The 24,526-nt window shown below is 45.9% G+C and overlaps 1 protein-coding gene across 1 annotated transcript in view; it reads right to left on the bottom strand.

Moving 5' to 3' along the window:
• CHRNA2 (cholinergic receptor nicotinic alpha 2 subunit) overlaps positions 1 to 24,526 on the bottom strand; it is a 165,238-nt gene that overhangs the window by 77,322 nt on the left and 63,390 nt on the right. The window contains exon 3 of the mRNA XM_077489225.1: positions 10,114 to 10,265. Within this exon, the coding sequence (XP_077345351.1) occupies positions 10,114 to 10,265 (152 nt within the window). The remainder of the gene's footprint in view (positions 1 to 10,113; positions 10,266 to 24,526) is intronic.

The raw sequence follows: 24,526 nt of genomic DNA, 5'->3' as shown, positions 1-24,526 counted from the left end.
GTTTCTTTACATTACAGGGCCATAAGAGGTATTTAGACCTTTCATTCCATCTAGAACAAACACTCAGCCACTTCTCAACTGACTCACCATCATCACAAACATGGTACTTAAATGCTGGTCAATTAATGCTAAAGGACTGAACAGCTCATACAAACATAAAGCCCTCTGAGATGACGCTTGTAAAAACCCTAGAAATATAATCGGTGTCCAAGAAACTCACTTCCAAGTTGACAAACTATCGATTTTCAAGCATAAACAATTATCTTATTGCTATTAGAGTCTGTGAAATCAATAGTACACAATAGTAAATGTATACGCTCCTAATACAAGGCAAATTCTGTTGTATAGGGGGACTCATGGGAAAAGTGGGGCTTCTGATGTGAGGAGAGGATTCTGTGATAAAGGGAACTTGCTGAAGTGATGGAGGGACTGTGACGTGATGGGGCAACTATGATGTGATGGTTAGGGGACTGTGACGTGATGGGGCAACTATGATGTGATGGTTAGGGGACTGTGACGTGATGGGGCAACTATGATGTGATGGTTAGGGGACTGTGACGTGATGGGGCAACTATGATGAGATGGTTAGGGGACTGTGACGTGATGGGGCAACTATGAACTATGATGTGATGGTTAGGGGACTGTGACGTGATGGTGGAAACAGATAGTCTTATCACCCTTTTAGCCCTGTTGACCATAGTGGTAGACCTTTATTCAGCTAATTATAGAAACTATAGTGGCCCATTTGTTTTCTGTTAGATTAATGATAATTAGTCAGTGAAGACCAGTTAATGACCCCTGACGTCTTTGAAGTAATTGTCAATGTCTATAGTGCCTATACATGGAATGCTCTGAAAACACTCCACTGCCAGCGGGATGAGTGGCTCTGACACTCCAAGGCAAACCTTTCAGTCTAAACATGACTTGTGTTATTGGCGTAAGCGATTGACCCAATATGTCACCTTTGTTGTTTTTCTTCCCTTTTCCCAGGTCATTACCTCTTTTTTTTAATATATATTAAATTAATTTTGAACTATGCTTGACCTGATACTTTATGGGAATGGTCTGTATTATGTAGACATGTGCATATCGTAAATCTGTATTATATGCTATAAGTCTCTACCAAAATAGTGATCTGTAGTCATGCTTTCAAGGGTTTTTCAACCATGGTGCCATTTAGGCTTATTTCCTGGAGTGCCGCGAGCATTAGATCTAGTTTGCTCTGCATCAGAAATGGATGAGGGGACTCTGTGATTTGGTGGTGGGTTCTGTGGTGATGGTAGACTCTGATGTGATGGATATATTCTGATAAAATGGGAGAACTTTGTCGGGGGGGGGGGGGGGCTTTAGTGTAATGGGGGGGGGGGTTCTGAGGTATAGAGAGGACTTTGATGTGATGGGCGGACTCTGATGTGTAGGGAGACCTCTGATGTGATATGGGCCTAAAACGTGAACAGGGAATCTAATGTGAAGAGAGGTCTTTGATGCTCTGATGTGATGGGGAACCTCGGACTCTGTGGTGATGGGGTACTCTGTGGTGATGGGGGTGGGGGTGGCAGACCTTTGATGTATAGGGGGTACTTTGATGTGATGGGGAGGACTATAGTGTGTAGGGAGACCTCTGATGTAATGGGGGTCTTTGGTGTAACAAAATTCAGGTGTGAAGGGGAAACTTTGATGTGATGTAGAGATCTTTGACTCTGTGATACGAGGACTTTGAAGTGACGGAGGGCCTCTGATGTATAGAAAGGACTTTGATGTGTAACGGGGGACTCTACTGTGTAGGGAGACCTCTGACGTGATGTGGGCCTAAGACGGGAATAGGGAATCTGATGTGAAGAGAGGGCTCTGATGTGATGGGGGCCTCAGACTCTGTGATAAAAGGACCCCGTGGTGATAAGGCATCCTCAGATGTATAGGGTGTACTTTGATTTGATTGGGGGACTATAGTGTGTAGGGAGACCTCTGAAGGAATGATGGCCTCTGGCACAAAAGCGGGAATTCTGATGTAAAGGGAAACTTTTGATGTGATGGTGGGACCTCTGATTTAAAGGGGGACTTCTGATGTGATGGGGGAAACTGACATAAAGGGAGATCTTGGTGTGATGGGGGAACCTCTGATGTATTGGGGGGACACTGATGTGAAGGGAGATCTTCATGTGCTGGGGGACCTCTGATGGGATGGAGGAAACTGACGTGAAGAGAGATCTTGTGGTGATGGGGGGCCTCTGATGTAAAGGGGGATCTTAATGGGATGGGGAACACTGACGTGAAAGGGGACCTCTGATGTGAACGAGGGGTCTCTTATGTTATGGGGGGCAGCCGATGTGATGGGGAACCTCTGATGTGATCTCTAATGTGAATGAGGACCTTTAATTTGATGGGGAGGTCTCTGATGTAATGAGGGACCTCTGATGTGATGAGGAGGCCTCTGATTTAATAGGGGACCTCTGATGTAATGGGGGACTTCTGATGCGAAGGACGGACCTCTGATGTGAAGGACGGACCTCTGATGTGAAAGACGGACATCTGATGTGAAGGACGGACCTCTGATGTGAAGGACGGACCTCTGATGTAATTGGGGTGACCTCTGATGTGATGAGAGGGACCTCTGATATGATGAGGAACCTCTGATGTGATCTCAAATGTGAATGAGGACCTCTAATTTGATGGGGAGGCCTCTGATTTAATGGAGGACGCCTCTTATGAAATGGGGGACCACTGATGTGAGGGGGGACCTCTGATGTGATGGGGAGGCCTCTGATTAAATGGGGGACCTCTGATGTGGTGGGGGACCTCTGATGTGATTGGGGACCTCTGATGTGATGGAGAGGCCTCTGATTTAATGGGGGATGCCTCTGATGTAATGGGGGACCACTGATGTGAAGGGGGACCTCTGATGTGATGGGGAGGCCTCTGATTTAATGGGGGACCTCTGATGTGATGGGGGACCTCTGATGTGATGGGGAGACCTCTGATTTAATGGGGGACGCCTCTGATGTAATGGGGGACCACTGATGTGAAGGGGGACCTCTGATGTGATGGGGAGGCCTCTGATTTAATGGGGGACCACTGATGTGAAGGGGGACCTCTGATGTGATGGGGAGGCCTCTGATTTAATGGGGGACCTCTGATGTGATGGGGGACCTCTGATGTGATAGGGGACCTCTGATGTGATGGAGAGGCCTCTGATTTAATGGGGGATGCCTCTGATGTAATGGGGGACCACTGATGTGAAGGGGGACCTCTGATGTGATGGGGAGGCCTCTGATTTAATGGGGGACCTCTGATGTGATGGGGGACCTCTGATGTGATGGGGAGACCTCTGATTTAATGGGGGACGCCTCTGATGTAATGGGGGACCACTGATGTGAAGGGGGACCTCTGATGTGATGGGGAGGCCTCTGATTTAATGGGGGACCACTAATGTGAAGGGGGACCTCTGATGTGATGGGGAGGCCTCTGATTTAATGGGGGACCTCTGATGTGATGGGGGACCTCTGATGTGAAGGACGGACCTCTGATGTAATTGGGGTGACCTGAGTCTGATGTGATGTGGGGGGCCTCTGATGTGATGGGCTTCTGATGTGAAATTAATTTCATCGCGACAGTTGTGTGCAACCATCCTAGACTCAGGTTTGACATTGATAAGTAACATTTAATTTTTTTTTAAGTTTTAGACTGGGGTACCTCCAAGATTTACTTTTAAAGGGTACCATGACTTGAGAAACAGTGATCTATGTCATGAAACCAATAAAACTAGTTTTAAACTAATGAAGATATGTTACCAAATGGTGTACATTTGATTGTCACCTACTGCTATCAATCCATTTGTGAAATAACATGTAGCTTACTCAACATTATTGCACTGCAATGTCACGCAGGTCAGCCTTCATTTATCCAATGCTCCATATTCCTCATCCTTTTTTGCTCCTTTTACTGAACATGACAGCCGCAGTGAACACCATACACACCAGTAATTGATAGATTACACGTGTATTGAACTGTGTAGGATTTATTTCATATTAATCACTGCCTGTTCACACATTCAGCACTCATAGATCTGCAGTACAGGCAAAAAAAGGCACGTCTCCCTTAATGTATAGCCGCTGAGATATACTATGTTAGATGACTATGGAAATTAGCGGGTAAGGTGATGTACTCAACAGCAATAGGAAAGAAGACGAATTATAGAGGTTAGTGCTCTATGCAAATCTAAAAACAATTTGAGGACTCATGCACACAGCATAAAATTCATAGCATAAAATATAAAATATATAAATAAAAGGTTAAATGTAAAGGTTGGAAACAAACTGCTTTTAAGGATAATTAATTAATAATAATAATAATAATGATAATAATTACAATTATGATTATTATTATTCAGGATTTATATAGCACCAAGAGGGTTAAGAGGGCCCTGCTTGGATAACAGAAACGGTATATACAAAAGAAATTAAACAGATTTTTTAAAACATTACGTATTGTGCCGCCTATGTTAACGTTAACTTTAATAATTGTTATTTTATAATTTTAGCATTTTTTTGTAATGTTATAAATTTTTTTAATGAAATTACATATATATATATATATATATATATATATATATATATATATATATATATATATATATATATATATATATATATAGTACATACAGGATATATATAACTATAAAGGAAAAATTTTATATATATATATATATATATATATATATATATATATATAAAATTAATGAATCAAAAAGAAGCCTCTTAAAAATTTGAAAGTCGGATACAAACTGATTTGAGGGTAATTATTAATAATAATTGATAACAATATTAATGCAGAAAGAAATAAAGGGAACGGGCCTTTAAGGAATGAACACAAATAGCTTCATATTAAAATATCATGATATGTTGAAAATAATAATAATGATAAATTGTGATAATTGATAATAATTACAAACATTATAATAAATTATGATACATAATAATAAATGTATGTAAATAAATTCAACTTTTTTTATTTTTATTATTCATTGTGGGTATTCCAGAGAAATTACATACATGATGAGAAAGGCGCCATAGAAAAGAGTAATGCTGCATGGGGATATGGCGTGACGCAATGAGCAGAAAGCGTCGGCCTTCTACCTATTCACATTCTGTTACTATGGAAGTGTATTGGCGGTATTGGGCACACAATGGTTGTTTATCCGTTTTCTATCATAGCTCCTTCTGTACTGCTTGATAACGTATAAAAAAAAAAAAAATCAAATCCTTATGTGCGGGATTACGAGATAAATCCACATTGCTGGGTAATTGTGTACACCGGACTGACTCAGAATAAAAGCTTCATTTCAAGGATTTGCCATGGTGACTACGAAACGATATGTGTTGGGAAAGTGCACTTCTATGAAGACATCAGCGTACATCATATATACTGTGTCAAAATCATCAGAACATCAGACCTCTGCTTCCACTCATACGCTGATGACACTCAACTTTACTTTCGCATCCCCGGGCAAAAAGACCATCATCAACAACTAGAAAAATGCCTCACCCTGATAGATGACTGGATGACCTCTAGCTCCCTTAAACTCAACGAATCAAAAACAGAGCTTCTTATCCTACACGCAAACCAAAATTCCCAAACCAAGACCCCTTGGACACTACCCACCATCTTTGGACAGAACATCTCGCCAAACGCCAAAGCCAAGAGTCTCGGAGTCATCTTTGAACCTTTAGAAATGACAATGGATGCACAAATAGGATCAGTAGTTAGTGGATCTCACCATCTCCTCCGCCTGCTACGTAGACTCATCCCCTTCATTCCAACAGAGGACAAAGCAGCAGTAGTTGAAACAATCATTAATTCATGACTCGACTACGCAAACTCCCTCTACATAGGACTACCTCAATATCAACTTGCGTGCTCACAACTCATCCAAAACACAGCGGCAAGACTGATAACAGGAAAAAGCCCTGGGAATCCATCTCCCCTTCCCTGAGGAGCCTACATTGGCTAACCATAAAGAATCGGATCACATTCAAGACCCTCTGCCTCACCCACAAATGCATACAAGGAAATGTTCCCCAATACCTTCATGAGAAGATAACACACTACATACCCAACCGCAGTCTTCGATCATCCAAACCTAAACCGCCTCCTCATTCCCAAATCCTGCTACAAATCAAAGGAAGAACGAAGATTCACAGTCCAAGGACCACGGCTATGGAACGGTCTACCGACTTACAGCCGTATGGAAGAAAACCATCAGGCGTTCAGGAAAAAACTCAAGACCTACCTCTTCTAAGAAGCTAGAACACAGCTGATCAAGCGCCTTGAGGCGATTACGTTCGCAATTGCAGCGCTATACAAATCATTCATTCATTCACTACGTAACACCCAACCCCAGCCAAATGGTTTTCTAGGCTTCTTAGAGATGAAGGCTCTGCGCCCATTCGACCCTTTCCAATGTGGTACTTTGCAGCCCACGTTATGTATGTTGCAGTGGACTGAGTATTTTCACCCTATAACAGGAAGTTCTTGAATAAAGACCTTCATGGTAGGATCACCAGGGACTTTATTCAGAAAAGCTATAGATTTAGAAAAAGAAAAGTGTATTGAAAGTCGCATTTGGGCTTTACCTAGGGTGGACTGCATGCAATAACATCCTGCCTAGGATCCACCACTCCACCAGGCTGGCCTCCATCCATCATCGGGGGCCAAGACAAGGGGTGGGCAGGAGGGGTGGCTGCCCTGGGCACAGTGGTATCATGTGAGGCGGGGGGGGGGCAACACAACGAGGTTAGGGGGAGGGGACTTTTGTTGGGAAAGGGAATTGGGGGAGGGGGGGAAATATAAATTGTTCAAGGAGGGAATATTTGGGGAGGTGTGCTAGGAGTGGTGTTTTAAGGAGATTTGTATTGGGAGGGGGGGAGAAGATTTGTGCTAGGAGGGGGGTTTTGGGGGTTTGTGCTAGTAAAGGTCATATGGTGGGGGGATGACTCGGGGTATTTGTGGTAGGAGGAAACTTTTTTTTTGAGGGGGGGGGGGGCTCTGTGGGATTGGAGAGAATTTGTGCTGGAGGGGTTCAGAGTGGGGAGAGGATTTGTGTTTAGAGGGGAAATTTGAGGGGGAGAGGATTTGTACTAGGAGAGAGTGAATTTTTATTGGGATGAGGGGCAATTTATGCTTAGGGGGTAAGCATGCAGATTAGTGTTCAATTTTTTATTTTTTTGGGGGGAAGGGGGGGGGGGTTTGCTGATACATAGTGATCATACATCTTGGGGGGGTTGGCAATTTGTCATTTTTTCACTGGGCACTAGATGACCTTGTCCCAGCACTGCCCATCAATATGATATTTGCATAACTCCTCCCAAGAGCAAGTCCACTGCTTACACCAGGATGGAGGGCTTGACTGGTAACAAAGCGGAGAAAATTGTTCTATGTATTTTTTTCATTTGGTTGATAAAAAATCAGCTTCTTGCAGATTAAGCCTTAGGCTCATTCACTCCATCGTGGTTTTAATACAGAGCCTTAGGCTCCAGCCTTTAGTGCTGACGGGAGACATTGGTCTTCAACAAGCCTTAACTCAGGTCCCCTAGTGCATTCTGCTGTCATTTTATCAATCAGGGCGCAGTGTAAGCCAGTTGTTAAAGAGTGAGGTTGGGAAGCCGGCCGTGGCATCCTTAACAACCGATGAGTCACCAGCTGTCAATGGGTTTCCCCCCTTTGGGTCTGGTATGGATTTGGAGGGGAAGCCCAAAACAAAATAAAAAAAACAAAAAACGGCATGGGGTCTCCCCCTGAAATCCATACCCAAACTCTTATCCAGGCATGCGGCCTGGCGAGCACCCCCCTCCTCCTGAACCATACCAGGCCACATTGCCTCAACATGAGGGGGTGGGTGCTTTGGGGCAGGGACAGCACGTGACATCAGAAGGGCCGGTGCCACCGGGTGATGTAGCCAGGTGCCGCTGCCCTTTGCCTATATAAGAAATGTCAAACCATAGAGTGAACAAATGGCGAGAGCCAAAAGCATTTTTTTTTTTCGGGTCTGGCGGGACTGAGATCGATGATGAATTTACATTGAGGGACAATATTTTTTTATTTTTGAATAAAGGGTTTGTCAAAAATTGTCTCTTGTGTTTATTACTTTTGAAAACTTTTTTTGGTGAATGGGTAGGGGTACTGTGTACACAATACCCATTCACATGCGGGGGGGGGGGGGGCAGGCAGGATTTGGAGGCCCTCTTGTTAAAATGGGGCTTCCAGATTCCAATAAGCCCCGCCACCCACAGATCCCGACAATCACAACCCAGGGTTGTTGGGAAGAGGCCCTTGTCCCCTTGGCCTCAAAGCACCCACCTCCCTTTTCCTGACCTGCCAGGCTGCATGCCCTGGATAAGGTTCTGGTGTGAAGTTTGGGGGGGACCCCACGCCATTTTTTTTTACATTTTGCCATGGGGTGCCCTTCCAAATCCATTCCAGACCCGAAGGGCCTGGTATGGACTGTGGGGGGACCCCGTGCGGTTTAAAAAAAAATAATTTTAATGGCCGGGTGCCAGAAATTGCAACTGCGGGTCATTTTAAATGTGATTTAAATCTTTTTTTTTTTATTTAGAAATTTAATTTCTGCTGTAGCTTGTTTTATGAATGCTACAGATGCGTTACTTTACAGGCACATTAAGGGGACCCCCCAGGCACTATATTTAAACACATTTTTAATTTTTATTGTTGTACTTTAAGCATAATTAAAATCACTGCTTCTGAAAAAATTATTGCTTTTAGTATTTTTTTTTTTTATTATTGATACATGTCCCCCAAGGCAGTACCCTGACCCCCATACCTCTTTTATGGCCAATTATTTGCATACAAGCCTTCAAAATGGGCACTTTAATGGGGTTTTTCCGTTCGGGTTAGAACAGTTCCCTTGTTTCGGGAGCTCTGCTGTGAACATCACATGGGGGTGTTCGGCCCGTCTCTAGTGATCATTAACCACTTTCAGACCGGACCAATTTGCTGGTCAAAGACCAGACCACTTTTTGCGATTCGGCACTGCGTCGCTTTAACTGACAATTGCGCGGTCGTGCAACGTGGCTCCCAAACAAAATTAACGTCCTTTTTTTCCCACAAATAGAGCTTTCTTTTGGTGGTATTTGATCACCCCTGCAGTTTTTATTTTTTGCGCTATAAACAAAAATAGAGCGATAATTTTGAAAAAAACGCATTATTTTTTACTTTTTGTAATAATAAATATCCCCCAAAAATATATAAAAAAACATTTTTTTCCCTCAGTTTAGGCCGATACGTATTCTTCTATATATTTTTGGTAAAAAAATCGCAATAAGCGATTATTGATTGGTTTGCGCAAAAGTTATAGCGTTTACAAAATAGGGATAGTTTTATAGCATTTTTATTAATAATTTTTTATTATTTTTTTTTTTACTAGTAATGGCGGCGATCTGCGATTTTTATTGTGACTGTGACATTGTGGGGGACCCATCGGACATTTTTGACACATTTTTGGGACCATTGTCATTTATACAGTAATCACTGCTATATAAATGCAGTGATTCCTGTGTAAATGACACTGGCAGTGAAAGGGTTAACCAGTGGGTGGCAGTGTAGGGGTTAAGTGTTCCTAGGGGTGTGTTACTAACTGTGGGGGGGTTGGGCTTTCATTTAGTGTACACTGATCTCTGCTCCAATCACATGGAGCAGAGATCAGCGTCACTAGTTGCTAGGCAGAATGGAAAAATGTTGTTTATACAGCATTTCCTCCATTCGGCCGCTCCGTGAGACGATCGCGGGGATGCCCGCGGCGATCGAGTCCGCGGGTCCCGCGACTGGACTCACGGGGGTCCCGACCAGCGCGGGAGCGCGCCGCCGGCGGCGCGCTCCCGATGGCACGGCGGCAACGAATATTGGACGTACATGTACGCCAATATGCCTGCCCGTGCCATTCTGTCGACGTACATCGTCGTGCGCTGGCCGGGAAGTGGTTAAAGCCATTTGAGTGGGTTGGCCCCTCAAAACTAACCTGAGAAAAGGGATTCATGTGCCGAAATACTTTGGCCATCATGAAGGACATTAGCAGTTTAGAGGATTGATCAGTATTTCACTCACCACATCTATGAGCTGGGCAATAGACAATCCAAACTTGACAATGACGACATCTGAGGTATTTGGTACTGGCCTGGACCATCGATTATACCCTCTGAATAGGCTCTTGAACAGTCGTTCTTCTGCGTGAGTGCGCGTCCTCTGCAGACATGACACTGATGGATAAGGAGACCAAGTTCACAATTAGTTATTAGTAACCAGCCACTTAAGGACCAAACCTTTCCGGCACTTTTTGATTACAAGTAAAAATCAGTTTGTATGAAAGTATCGGTCACCTCTGTTTATATATATATATATATATATATATATATATATATATATATATATCTTTAATACACTGTGTGTATATATATACATATAGGGGATTCCTTTCCCAGGGAGTGCCTTTTTATGTTGATTATTCTATCAGTGTTATAGGGGATCACTGCCTCAGCTCCCGGGGCTAATGACCCACCCAGCCGGCCCTTGCCCTCCATTACCCGTGCCCAGATTCATGATTGGTCTGTAAGTATGAGTGGGGGACTCACTCTTGTGCTATTCCTTTTAATTATTATCCTATCGAATACTTACCTTTAATACTTCTATAGACATCTATACTGCATCTTCTCCTCGAGTGGCAACGTAGCCACGAAACGCGTCGGGCTATCTGATGCCTTCTATGCTACTTTTATATACTACCTATAACATGTTCTTTTGGATTCTACCAGTTTGAATACAAATGATGTCTATTAATGAGACACGCATTAACCACTTGCCGACCGCTGCACGGCGATATACGTCGGCACAATGACAGCGGTGGGCAAATGGGCGTACCTGTAGGTCCACTTTAATTGGCGGGGCTAGCGGGTCATGCACGTACAGCGTGACCGTTCCCACGGGACTTGATGTCAGCCGGTCTCCCGTCGATCGTGTCACGGAGCCGCAGAACGAGGAAGTGCGTATGTAAACAAGGCATTTCCACATTCTGCCTAGTGACATGACAGAGATCACTGCGCCCTGTTATCGGGAGCAGGGATCGCTGTCATGTGAGTGGAAGCCCATCCCCCTACAGTTAGAATCTCTCCCTAGGACACACTTAACCCCTTGATCGCCCCCTAGTGTTTAATCCCTTCCCTGCCAGTGTCATTGACACAGTAATCAGTGCATTTTTATAGCACTGATCGCTGTATAAATGACAGTGGTCCCAAAATAGTGCCAAAAGTGATCCGATGTGTCCGCCATAATGTCGCAGTCACGATACAAATCGCAGATCGCGATCATTACTAATAAAAAAAAAATTATAATAAAAATGCCATAAAACTATCCCCTATTTTGTAGACGCTATAACTTTTGCGAAATGGGAAGAAAAAGTGTAGGAATGCCGCTAGCCCTCTGACCCAATGGAAGGGAAAATATGATATATTAATATGCTTGCTATTACATACATAAGTGCTATTACATAAAAAAGTGGCGTATAAAATCGGCCTATGAAATCCAAAAAAAGAGAACTAGAAAAACACATGTGCTGGGAGAAGGTGCCAGTGAGTTTATCCATGCTGGTAATAGTTTTGCACTCACTGGATGCCCTACCCCCCCTGGGGTGTTGCGCTTTCACAGTGTAAGCCCCATGTGTAGCTCTGAGGATTCAACTGGAACCTTTCTCCTTTGGCATATTCTGGCACTCTATCGGGTTATCCCATATAGAAGAGAGGAATGTCCATAGTGTGATATTGTTTAAAAGGCTGATTTATTAAAACTAGAGTTGTACTCACATTTGCCAATGAGAACAATATGCAACAGTAACAAAATTGTAGCAGGTGCCGATATAAACGAGCTGCCATGCCCTGATCGAGAGTGTGTGAAGACGTTCTATGGCCACTCCCTACGCGTTTCGTCATCAAGACGTCATCATTATGTTGGTATGCTGATATGCTATTATACTACTATGCTTCTATACTACTATGTATTATATTATGGAATTAAAGTTTCCTTGTTTTTCTATATTATAGTGTATGTATTTTGTCACTATGTAATATATATGGTCACAATTATGGTTTATCCACCAGACATCATTGTGCGTTGCTGCCTCCCTGGCTGCATATTTCACCGAAATTCCCAAATTTTGTTGCTCTCATATACCTAAAAATCAGTATAGCTACAGTTTTTAATGCAGAAGCAATTAAGAGTAGGCCATTTCAGTATAGGAGAGGAGCTTTCACAACTGTGCAAGACTTAAGAGAAGGCCAGAAGTCAACCACCCCACCCGGAAGAAAGCCACCCAGCACCTAGGGCGAAGATGACAAATCACCCCTCTCTCCTCTGTAAAGTGCGCCTCCGTTTCTCTTACCCACGTACAGATTTCACCATAGCTTTCCATCTAAAAACACTGCACCTGGGGCATCCCTCCCTCCTGCCCCTCCCTTGCCCTAGCCCTGATCCCATCACTACTATACAGGGGCGGACTGACAACTCATGGGGCCCCTGGGCAATAGGAGATTACGGGGCCCCCAGGCAATCAGAGATTATGGGGCCACACAGTATACAATCACACAGTATACATATAAATGTACACACAGTATACACAGACATGTTTCTATTGGCTGAGAAGGTACTGGAGAGGTGGGGCAGCTATAGTCTCAGGATTTTTAGACCAAAAGGATGTCGGTAAGGGACATTTCGAAGACAGATGTAAAAAAAACACAGATTTTTACATACTGTCCCTGGTTTTACTGAGGCTGGCACCCTGATGGGGCCCCCTAGTGGCCCCCGGGCCCTCGGGCAGTGCCCAAGTGGCCAAATGGTCAGTCTGCCCCTGCTACCTTTTTAGCCATAGTTGACGCTAGAGCCGGAGTTCGGCTTTAAGGGAGTTTCATCCCGTAAATTGCAACGCTTGTCACACGTTCCTAATCTGTTGATCACTTGCGCTTAGGGTGTTGCGGAATTATCTGTGCGCTGTGGCGTGTATAGAAAGGATTAGTCGGTTCCATTGTTCTCCGGGGGGCCGTGGGTGGACAATTTGATGTGGATGCTGCTCAGAAATTCTGCTACAGTGTACAGTTCTTTTCTGTCTTTTCTTTAATGTATTTTTCAGTTAACCAAATAAACTTTCTTTATTGGTCCCCCCCGGAAGCCAAAAGAGCAAATACAAAGACAACACATGTTTATATCATGATTTACCTGTCCAAAGATTGGAAGAATAAAGAAGATGTCACCCCATTTCCTATTCCTGGTATATTCTTGCTAGACCATGTACTTGTATGAGAAAGTATCCTGTTCTCTTTGTGTTGTTTCCCTTGTGCAAAATCCCTGGTGACCCTGCCATCCCCTCTAATTACCTTTTCCAAACTGACCACGCTAGGCATGAGAGCACTTTCATCCCAGTGTGGTCATTTTTTCCTCCAATGATCATACTTGTGCTAACATGCCCCCACCTGCACACCCATTCACTGGGAAGATCAGTGTGCTGCTGTTTCTCCACTACCAGCTCTCCAAGCCCCTTATGCAGTGGTGTCACTGCCTCCCCCTCTCCAGAATCTATGGACTCCTGGTGAACGTCACCACAGTGCTGCGACACTCTCCATCCTCTAATTTCCCCCAATGATCATACATGTGCTAACACACCCCCACCTGCACACCCATTCACTGGGAAGATCACTGTGATGCTGTTTCTCCAACACCAGCTCTCCTAGCCCCTTAAGCAGCGGTGTCACTGCCCCGCCTCCTCCAGAATCGATGGACTCCTGGAAAATGTCACCACAATGCTGCAACACTCTCCATCCTCTAATTTCCTCCAATGATCATACTTGTGCTAACACGCCCCCACCTGCACACCCATTCACTGGGAAGATCAGTGTACTGCTGTTTCTCCACTACCAGCTCTCCATGTCCCTTATGCAGCGGTGTCACTGCCCCGTCTCCTCCAGAATCTATGGACTTCTGGCGAAAGTCACCACAATGCTGCAACACTCTCCATCCTCTGAAGACACCCAAGTACCTCTCACCCATCAGCCCCAGGCTCCATTCTCATCTAAGTGTTCCGTGAACCAGGGACGGCCCGTCCATTAAGGGCGCACGGGCGCCGCCCCCCATATCCATGCATTCGGCCCCTTTCAGGACACTGGATGTATGAATTCCAATGGGTGCGGGTGTTTTTTTTTTGAAGCACCTGATTAGAGCCAGAGGCTCTAAAAGGCTGCAAAATAGGGTGGGCTAGGAGTACAGAGAATGCGCTCCGAGCCCACCCAGGTGTGTTTAATATCGAATTATTATTCCCTATAGTAACATTATAATACTCCTCCTGGCCAATCAGGAAGCGGGAAGCAGACAGCAAGCAAGCGAGGGGGGGTTGAGGTGCCGAGAGGGGGAGGTGGTCGTTTGCCCCCCCCCCCAAAAAAAAAAACCCCACCAGCCGAACTTGCCCATTTGTGTATGCTCAAGGAATGCGTGAAAAATGCACACCAGGCTTGCATTGCCATTCATTGTTCATGGCAACCTAAGCAGATGCATGTTTTTGTTTGCCTCAGAAGGCGCGATGAAGGCTGCCACTGCTTTCAATCAGAGCTGCTTTCAATCAGAGCCAGTAACGAGGGGGTGGGGGTGGGGTTGAGCCCCACTCTGTGTTTATTTAGGACACTCAGAGTGGGACTCAGGAGCGAGCACTTACAAGTGCCCCCCACAGCAAGCGGTTTGCAATGGGGGCACTCGGGGGTGGAGCCATCAGCGCCAGTGGGGGGAGAGACCCCAGAAGAGGAGGATTGAGGCTGATACGTACACTATGTTTGTTATTTTAAGAAAAAACATAGGCTCAATCCACACCTGTGCGATTTGTCAGGCGACTTTGGACATCAAAGTTGCACCCCATTCTTTTCAATGGCACCGGTTCCAAACGGTGCGAATTAAAGTTGCGGTACGACTTTTAATGCGGCTTTGTTCCATAGGATGTACAGTTGCATCAAAAGTCGTAACAAAGTTGCCCTCCAAAGTTGCACTGGAAATCGCGTAACTTTGTAGACGTGCGAATATGAATGGAGTTTACAATGTATTTATGATACATTGTTACATTGTATTCAGTCAATGCCACTTGTAGACTGGAAGTGGATTCTACACTGGAGTGGCTACATTTTGAGACTCCCCCTAGTGTGTCCCCAAGACAAACATGTGTTACCCTTTTTCTCTTAAAGTCCAGGTTATTATTACTAAGAATATCTAAACTTGCTCCCAACCTTTTTTTTAATCCTATACTAACTACCCTGTAGAGCAGGGGTCACTAAACGTTCTAAACAAAGGGACAGTTTACTGTCCTTCAGGCTATAGGGGGACCAGGCTGTGGCCAGTCGGAGTAGTAAATGTGCCAGTGGGAGGAATAGTGGCCCATCATTGGTATCAGTGGGAGGAATAGTGGCCCATCATTGGTATCAGTGGGAGGAATAGTGGCCCATCATTGGTATCAGTAGAAGGAATAGTGCCCCGTCATTGGTATTAGTGGGAGGAATAGTCCCCCATCATTGGTATCAGTGGGAGGAATAGGGCCCCGTCATTGGTATCAGTGGAAGGAATAGTGCCCCATCATTGGTATCAGTGGAAGGAATAGTGGCCCATCATTGGTATCAGTAGAAGAAATAGTGCCCCGTCATTGGTATCAGTGGGAGGAATAGTGCCCCATCATTGGTATTAGTGGAGGAATAGTGCCCCATCATTGGTATCAGTGGGAGGAATAGGGCCCCGTCATTGGCATCAGTGGAAGGAATAGTGCCCCATCATTGGTATCAGTGGGAGGAATAGTGCCCCGTCATTGGTATCAGTGGAAGGAATAGTGCCCCATCATTGATATCAGTGGGAGGAATAGTGCCCCGTCATTGGTGTCAGTGGGAGGAATAGTGCCCCATCATTGGTGTCAGTGGGAGGAATAGTGCCCCATCATTGGTATCAGTGGGAGGAATAGTGCCCCATCATTGGTGTCAGTGGGAGGAATAGTGCCCAATCATTGGTATCAGTGGGAGGAATAGTGCCCGTCATTGGTATCAGTGGAAGGAATAGTGCCCCATCATTGGTATCAGTGGGAGGAATAGTGCCCCATCATTGGTATCAGTGGGAGGAATAGTGCCCCATTATTGGTATCAGTGGGAAGAATAGTGCCCCATCATTGGTATCAGTGGGAGGAATAGTGCCCCGTCATTGGTGTCAGTGGGAGGAATAGTGCCCCATCATTGGTGTCAGTGGGAGGAATAGTGCCCCATCATTGGTGTCAGTGGGAGGAATAGTGCCCCATCATTGGTGTCAGTGGGAGGAATAGTGCCCCATCATTGGTATCAGTGGGAGGAATAGTGCCCCATCATTGCTATCAGTGGGAGGAATAGTGCCCCGTCATTGGTATCAGTGGGAGGAATAATGCCCCATCATTGGTATCAGTGGAAGGAATAGTGCCCCATCATTGGTGTCAGTGGGGGGAATAGTGCCCCATCATTGGTTACAGTGGGAGGAATAGTGCCCCATTGTTGGTGTCAGTGGGATAAATAGTGCCCCATTATTGGTGTCAGTGGGAAGAATTGTGTCTTATTGTTGGTGTTGGTGGGGGAGGAATAGTGCCCCTTCATTGGTGTCAGTGGGTGGAGGGATGCCCACCATTGGAAACATTAGCAGGAATAGTGCCCCATCATTGGTGTCAGTGGGTGGAGGGGTGCCCCATCATTGGTGTCAGTGGGTGGAGGGTTGCCCCATCATTGGTGTCAGTGGGTGGAGGGTTGCCCCATCATTGGTGTCTGTGGGTGGAGGGGTGCCCCATCATTGGTGGCAGTGGGTGGAGGATTGCCCCATCATTGGTGGCAGTGGGTGGAGGGGTGCCCCATCATTGGTGTCAGTGGGTGGAGGGGTGCCCCATCATTGGTATCTGTAGGAGAAACAGTCCTCCATTGTTTGCATTAGTGACCAAAAGCCAGGTAAAGGCAAGCGAAGGGCTGCATCTGGCCTAGGCCACAGATGGGGGACCACTGTTGCAGACGTAAGATGCTTATACTTACCTATTCTCAGGGTGCTCTGCTCTGGTCATGTGATTGGCTCGCAGCGGCAGCTTCAGACGAGAGGAGACACAGCTGACAATGGATGCCTCATAGTAAACCTATGTGTGATGTCACCACCCACGCATTTCAGCCATTGTGTGCTCTCTCCCCAGAAAACGGCCACTGTGATGTCATGTGAGGGCACCAGATCACCAGAGAACAGGTAAGTATCTTCCTTCTGGTATATGAGTTAGACGGGGGTGGGGGCAGATTTAAGCTTAGTTAGTGATAGGATGGACTTCCAATGTAAGTCATGGCAGATTTATTACTGAACAAACAGAAGCTGAAGGGGTTTAATAAAACGGTTAGTTCTGTATGAGAATGCATTTTGTCTTGTCGCCGTGGACCACAATCCCTTAAGCTGCTCTATCTAATTAATTAGGACATTTTTGATGTCTACTAATTAGGAGCAATGGCATTTGAGAGCCAACCCTAGAAGACAGCCTTGGAGAAGACCCTAAATCTCATCTAACCTGTGCCAGGCTTCCCTTCCCGGAAAAAGCTTCTTGATGATAAATGGCTTGAATTTGCCGCAGAGGATAAAGAATGGAATGGATTCTCATCTACAAGGCGTGACAGCCGGAGAGGCCGGGTGATGAATAGACTTTGTGGGATCCAACGCAAGTCATACATATAGAAGTCTGTTTTTCATTTTCGTCTCCTGGACGCAGAGCTTCCCCAGAGGACAGGAGGACGCAGCCAGGACAAACATGGCAAAACTGACCAATCAGATCTTTCCAGTCTATCTAGGGGGGATCTGAGGGGGCAAACACTTTGATACAACTTCTAATAATGTATATTTGGTATGTAAAAGAAGATGAACAGAATGTATATTTCTTGGTGACCTCTGCATTGAGTTCCGAGATGTACACATCTGCTATGCCCATTTTGAGGGGTTGCCACCAGGGGCGGTTCATTCATTAAGGGCGCACGGCTGTCGCCCCCCCTCTATCCACGCTATCTCCAATATGATGAATCACGGCTGCCGCGGCTACCCCCTATTCATGCGTCCAGCCCCTTTCATGCAGGCGCATGAATTATAGCTTCAAAATAGCGTGGGCTCGTGGCAAAGAGCATTGCGCTTGGAGCCCACCCAGGTGTGTTAGCAAATCAAATGAATATTCACTTTTCTAACACTGAATTGTCAATCAGGAAGCGCGGGTCTGATACCCATTCCCAATTGCCTGAAAGGTCAGGCAATCCTATTGGACACCTAGGAGGAGGGGGGGGATACACTGCGGAAGCCGTCGTGATCCACACCACAAGAGGAGGCAGAAAGCTGCCAGACATGCTTCCCGCTAGCTTCCTAGATAGGGGGTAAGTGAGGGGCCTTAATGTCCCGACTGTCCTCCGGGGGGGCTGGCTGTTTGTGTCCCCCCAAAGAAAAAACGACCAGCCTCCACTGGTTACCATCATCACTTTGCTGAGTTCTCAGGTCTGAAAACCTTCTGCTCCCACGTTATGAGGGATTTCCATCATCCATGAGCGAAGTTCCTAGGAATGTACACCTGTTGTACCCACTATGAGGAGTTCCCACCAACTCTGTGCTATTTTCTTGGGTATTCACATCTGATGTACCCATTATGAGGGGTTATTAGGGGTTCCCACCATCCATGAGCTGATTTCCTTGGTGTGTGCATCTGCTTTACCCATTATTTGGGGTTCCCATTATTCACGAGGTAAGTTCTCAGGCCTGTACACCTGTCGTGTCCATTATCAGGGGTTCCTACATGCCTGTGTTGAGTTCCTGGGTCTGTACATCTGCTATTCTCATTATTAGAGGTTCCCACCATCTATGAGCTGATTTTCTGGGTCTGTACACCTGCTGTGCCCATTATGAGGAGTTCCCACCATCGCTGTGCTGAGTTTCCAGGTTTACACACCCTCTGTGCCCATTATGAGAGGTTCCCACCATCCCTGTGCTGAGTTCCCAAGTCTGTACAGCTGCTGTGCCCATTATTAAGGGTTCCCAACATCCCTGTGTTGATTTCCTGGGTCTGTACACCTGCGGTGCCCATTTTGAGAGGCCCCCACCATCCCTGTGCTGAGTTTCCAGTATGCCTTCTGTACCCATAATGAGGTGTTCCCACCATCCATGATCTGATTTCCAGGGTCTATACACCTGCTGTGCCCATTATGAGGGGTTTCCACCATTCCCGAGATGAGTTCTCCAGTCTGTACGCCTGCAGTGCCCATTATGAGAGGTTCCCACCATCCCTGTGCCGAGTTATTGGGTCTGTACACCTGCTGTGTCCATTTTGAGAGGTGCCCACCCATCCCTGTGCTGAGTTTCCAGGTCTGTGCGCCTTCTGTACCCATTATGAGGGGTTCCCACCATCTATTATCTGATTTCCGTGGTCTATACACCTGCTGTGCCCATTATGACCACCATTCCTGAGATGAGTTCTCAGGTCTGTACACCTGCTGTGCTGTGCCCATTATGAGGGGTTCCCACCATTCCTGAGATAAGTTCTCAGGTCTGTACACCTGCTGTGCCCATTATGAGGGGTTTCCACCATTCCCGAGATGAGTTCTCCAGTCTGTACGCCTGCAGTGCCCATTATGAGAGGTTCCCACCATCCCTGTGCCGAGTTATTGGGTCTGTACACCTGCTGTGTCCATTTTGAGAGGTGCCCACCCATCCCTGTGCTGAGTTTCCAGGTCTGTGCGCCTTCTGTACCCATTATGAGGGGTTCCCACCATCTATGATCTGATTTCCGTGGTCTATACACCTGCTGTGCCCATTATGACCACCATTCCTGAGATGAGTTCTCAGGTCTGTACACCTGCTGTGCCCATTATGAGGGGTTCCCACCATTCCTGAGATAAGTTCTCAGGTCTGTACACCTGCTGTGCCCATTATGAGGGGTTTCCACCATTCCCGAGATGAGTTCTCAGGTCTGTACACCTGCTGTGCCCATTATGAGGGGTTCCCACCATACCTGCTGGATTTTTATTGTCCTTTTATCAAGGAGAACATAACAGAAGGAGCTGGGAACACACAAAGATGGATGGAGACATCCAAAACAATCCCAGGTGGTCAGAGCCGGGAATAATAGTCAGGAGGTCTCTCTGTTGTAGTGTCCAAGACTTGTAAGTAGCCAGGCACTGACTCATCCCACCAGGCTCCATCTATAACTGAACTATGATTTTTTTTTAAGCAGAGGGACACTAAAGGTATATTGAGCAGACCCCCTGACTTTAGCGCAGTGCGGGCATCTCCTTATCCACATTAGTAACTCTCATATAAACTTTAATCGTTGCCTAGAAAAGTTCTTCAGAAAGTTTGTTTGGCTGCAGATGAGCGAACAGCTGACACCACATGACACTAAAAAGGACAATCATCTGCTTTAATGCCTCTCACCGGAGACCGCGTCACGTTATTTATTTATTTATTTTTGCATCTTTTCCCATCACATTTTAATGACCGCAGCCGAAAATAAACCCGGCGAATTCCCACAAGCAATAATCACATTCTAAACACGGGCGTTTTTGAAAGTCAGATGTGATAAGGACAAATTCTTTGACGGAGCACGGCGCCCTGCGCGCACATCCAGACGCGGCTCGTTTGAGTGTTAAAGTTTAATGAACAGCTCGGTTTGGTATTTGTCCCCGACGATCGGGCAGCTGTCATCTTAGGCTAGTTATGGGGGGGGGGAGGGGGGAGCCCGTGGGGGATTCGATGGATGGATTTTTTTTTCTTTTTTTCACGGTTAATTGAAATTTTCATCGCAGCCACATGGCGTCTTATTCAAGGCATATGGCTTGTGTACGGAAAAAGGCATTAACCTGCACAGCTTCCCTCTATGATCTGCACGGGATTGTCAAACCTTTACATTTTGATTAAAACTTCAAAATAATAAATGTGAGGACAGTTTACATTTTAAAGGGCCGGTAAACCTAGATCAACAAACTTACTTAAAGCATAGCTCCCAACTGTCCCTGATTTCGAGGGATTGTCCCTGATTTGGAGCAACGTCCCTCTGTCCTCCTCATTTGTCCCTCATTTTGGTCTGATCTATATAGTTGTATATAAAATGCACTATTTATCTTTCAAAAAGTGATTCCCAGTGCTAAACCTTTCATCCAATTTCTAAATTGCTGCATTTGTACATTTTAAAAGCCAATATAAAGGAATATTAAAAAAACAAAAACCTTTGTGGATTTAATTAAACTTTTTTTTCTTGGTTAGTTCTCCTTTAAGGGGTGTGGCAGGAGGGCGTGTCCTATGCCTACATACATTTGCTAGTAGGTGTCCCTCATTCCCATATCAAAATGTTGGGAGGTATGCTTAAAGTGGATCACTAGTCAGGGAATGAAGTCTGGCCTGATCACTTCATGCTGGCCCTTTTTGCAGGTATAGCCATGTAAATCATTAACAATAAGTGTCTATACCAGAGGTGTCAAACTCAATTTTACTGTGGGCTTGCATTGGCCGTATGGCCGGTTGTATCTGTAAGACTAGATGTCCAGAGCACCACATCCCCCCACCTTACATCAGGTGTCAAAAGCCCACCCACCATCAAAAGTCCCCCCCCCCCCCAACTTTACAGTGCACTCCCTGGAAAAATCTGGGGCTGAGTTGGGAAGCAGAAAGTGCAGGGTCTGCAGGAGGACCAGAGGAGGGCTGTAGTCAGCTACTAAAGACTAAGACCAGGGGTAGCAGGGACAAGTGGGTGCTGTGGCTGCACAGATAGGTACAGGATATGGAGGGGGGAGTTCTGGACTCCTCTCTGCTACCAACTGCTGAGATGGGGGCAGGGACAAAACTCTCCTTTGTATTTAAAGTAAAGTGCAGGATCTGGAGGAGGCGTTCTGTCCTCCTCTCTGCTGCAAACTGCTGAGACAATGTGGGGGCAGAGACTAGGGGGGTGCCGGAGAAGAGGTGCAAGGGCCACATGAAATGGCTTGAAGTGCAGGATTCAGCCTGCAGGCCTTGTGTTTGACACATATGGCCAATGGCATCACTAGGGGGGCCAGATGGGGCCCTGACCCCCCAACATTATGCTGTGCCCCACCATGTGCCCCCTGCCCCCCCAATTAAATTTTTTTTTTTTTTACAAAAAGGCAATGTCTTTTTGTTTGCATTCGTAGCGGATGCGCCGGATCTTACTTGAGCCGTCGCTGGAATAACACAGTCTCTACTGAGAGGGAGAGTGTCCCCAGTCAGCTCCTGCGGGTGATTCCTCCCCCTCCCTCTGCTCGCTGACGCTGCATAATGCGAGCGCTCACACAACCATGGCCGCCAGATCTGCTCCTTCCCCTGCATCCTCATTGGCAGGGAGAAGAGGGAGTTGCAGGAAGGACTCCACCAGGACTCTCAGTTATTGAAAAAACAGACTGATTTCTCCCGTCCTTAGGACAGGAGAACCAGCCTGTAAATTCCAAGAGATGCCAGAGCAGCGCTGTCAATAGCAGGGGCAGGACAGCAAGAGGAGGCTGGGGAACCCCACAGTGGCAGAACACCAGGGCCCCAGTGGCAAGACAACCTTTGCAACCCTGATAGTTCTCCCACTGCTTTGGACCCTTATATTTTCTTGGTATGCTGGTGACATATATTGCTTGTTTTCTGCCACCCTGGGGGGCCCCAATACAGTAGGAAGGGAGCTCACTGCAGAACATATGAAAGGGCCCGTTGTGGGATCGTGGTAAAGGGGCCCAGGAGAATATATATATATATATATATATTTTTTTTTATATATATATATATATATATATATATATATATAAAATTGCATTTTATAATTGCCCCCTACTTTTGTCCCATGTGCCCCCCCCTAAATATGAAAGCTGGAGACGCCACTGCATGTGGCCTGTACTCTTTAAAATCCAGTACAGCCCTCTCTCACCCTGCTCTGCACATGCTCATTTGCTCTCTATTTTAGGCACTGTGCCTAAAATCAGAGCCACTAGCCACTAAACTCCAAACTTCGTGTGGCCTTCAGGTTAACACAACTACAGTGTGTAGAGAGCTTCATGGAATGGGTTTTCGTGGCCGAACAGCTGCATCCAAGCCTTACATCGCCAAGTGCAATGCAAAGCCTCGGATGCAGTGGTTGCCGCCACTGGACTCTAGAGCAGGGGTCTCCAAACTATGGCCCTCCAGTTGTTCAGGAACTGCAATTCCCATCATGCCTAGTCATGTCTGTGAATGTCAGAGTTTTACAATGTGTCATGGGACGTGTAGTTTCGCAACAGCTGGAGGGCCGTAGTTTGGAGATCCCTGCTCTAGAGCAATGGAGACGTGTTCTCTGAATGACAAATCACGCTTCTCTGTCTGGCAATCCGATGGACATGTCTGGGTTTGGCGGCGGTTGCCAGGAGAATGATACTTGCCTGACTGCATTGTGCCAAGTGTAAAGTTTGGTGGGGGGGGGGGGGGATCATGGTGTGGGGTTGTTTTTCAGGGGTGGGTTTGGCTCCTTAGTTCCACTGAAGGGAACTCTTAAGGCGTCAGCATACCAAGACTTTTTGGACAATTTCATGCTCCCAACTTTGTGGGAACAGTTTGGGGATAGTCCCTTCTTGTTCCAGCATGGCTGTGCACCAGTGTGTTCAAAGACCATGCAGTACACCATGTTTAGAAAAAAAATAAAAAATTTGGTCCATAAATTTGCCAGGACCACGATCTTCAAACCTGAAGGATTCCCAGAAGGGACCTACAGTAATGGCAAATCTCAACCCTCATTCCAACTGCTGCTTGCAAGCTTCGGTAGGCTTCAGCACTGCTTGAAGCTTATTGAAGGTGGCAGTCAGCACTCCTTTTAGGATCTGTTTATCACCTCCATACTGGAACTGAGGACAGCTTTTAAGGCTTTAAAAGAAAACGGACAAATCTTGCCGAAATCCTTATAAACATTTTGCAAAAGCTTGCCGTACAATACTCTCGGCTTGCTTATCTTGACCTATGATGCTGAAGGATATAGCAAAGAAATTCTATTTTCGGCTCCTTCAGCCCCTGAGCCTGTCTGTAAATATAAAGCGATAGATTTATTAGTATTTAGTAAGCGGCTCTGACTGGCATCTGATTCCCCATGAAATGAGTTTAAAGATGTAATTAATTATAACTGGTTAGCGAAGTGTGACTCTCCATGCTCAGCTCTGCCTCTGTGATGGATTCCACAGCTCAGTAACTGTTACATTAGAACTGAATTAACAATACTTTTTTAGCACACTTATTGTACACAAGGCAATTGAGTCGTCTTTAATCTAAACATAAAAGTGGAGAAAAGAATATTAAGCAGTTCGCTTCTCTACCCTCAGGGCTGGATTAACGTAGGGGCTATTGGAGCTGCAGCTCCAGGCCCCTACCTTAATATAGGCCCAGCCACCCAAAAAGAACACACTGCTCAAGAAAAGCAATGGGCCAACAGAGTTCTCCC

This window comes from Lithobates pipiens, unplaced genomic scaffold, assembly GCF_037356315.1.
Source record: "Lithobates pipiens isolate NorthernLeopardFrog02 unplaced genomic scaffold, aLitPip1_a1.2 Scaffold_18, whole genome shotgun sequence".
In the NCBI taxonomy this organism is placed as follows: Eukaryota; Metazoa; Chordata; class Amphibia; order Anura; family Ranidae; genus Lithobates; species Lithobates pipiens.
This window is presented reverse-complemented; position numbering and strand designations above follow the sequence as displayed.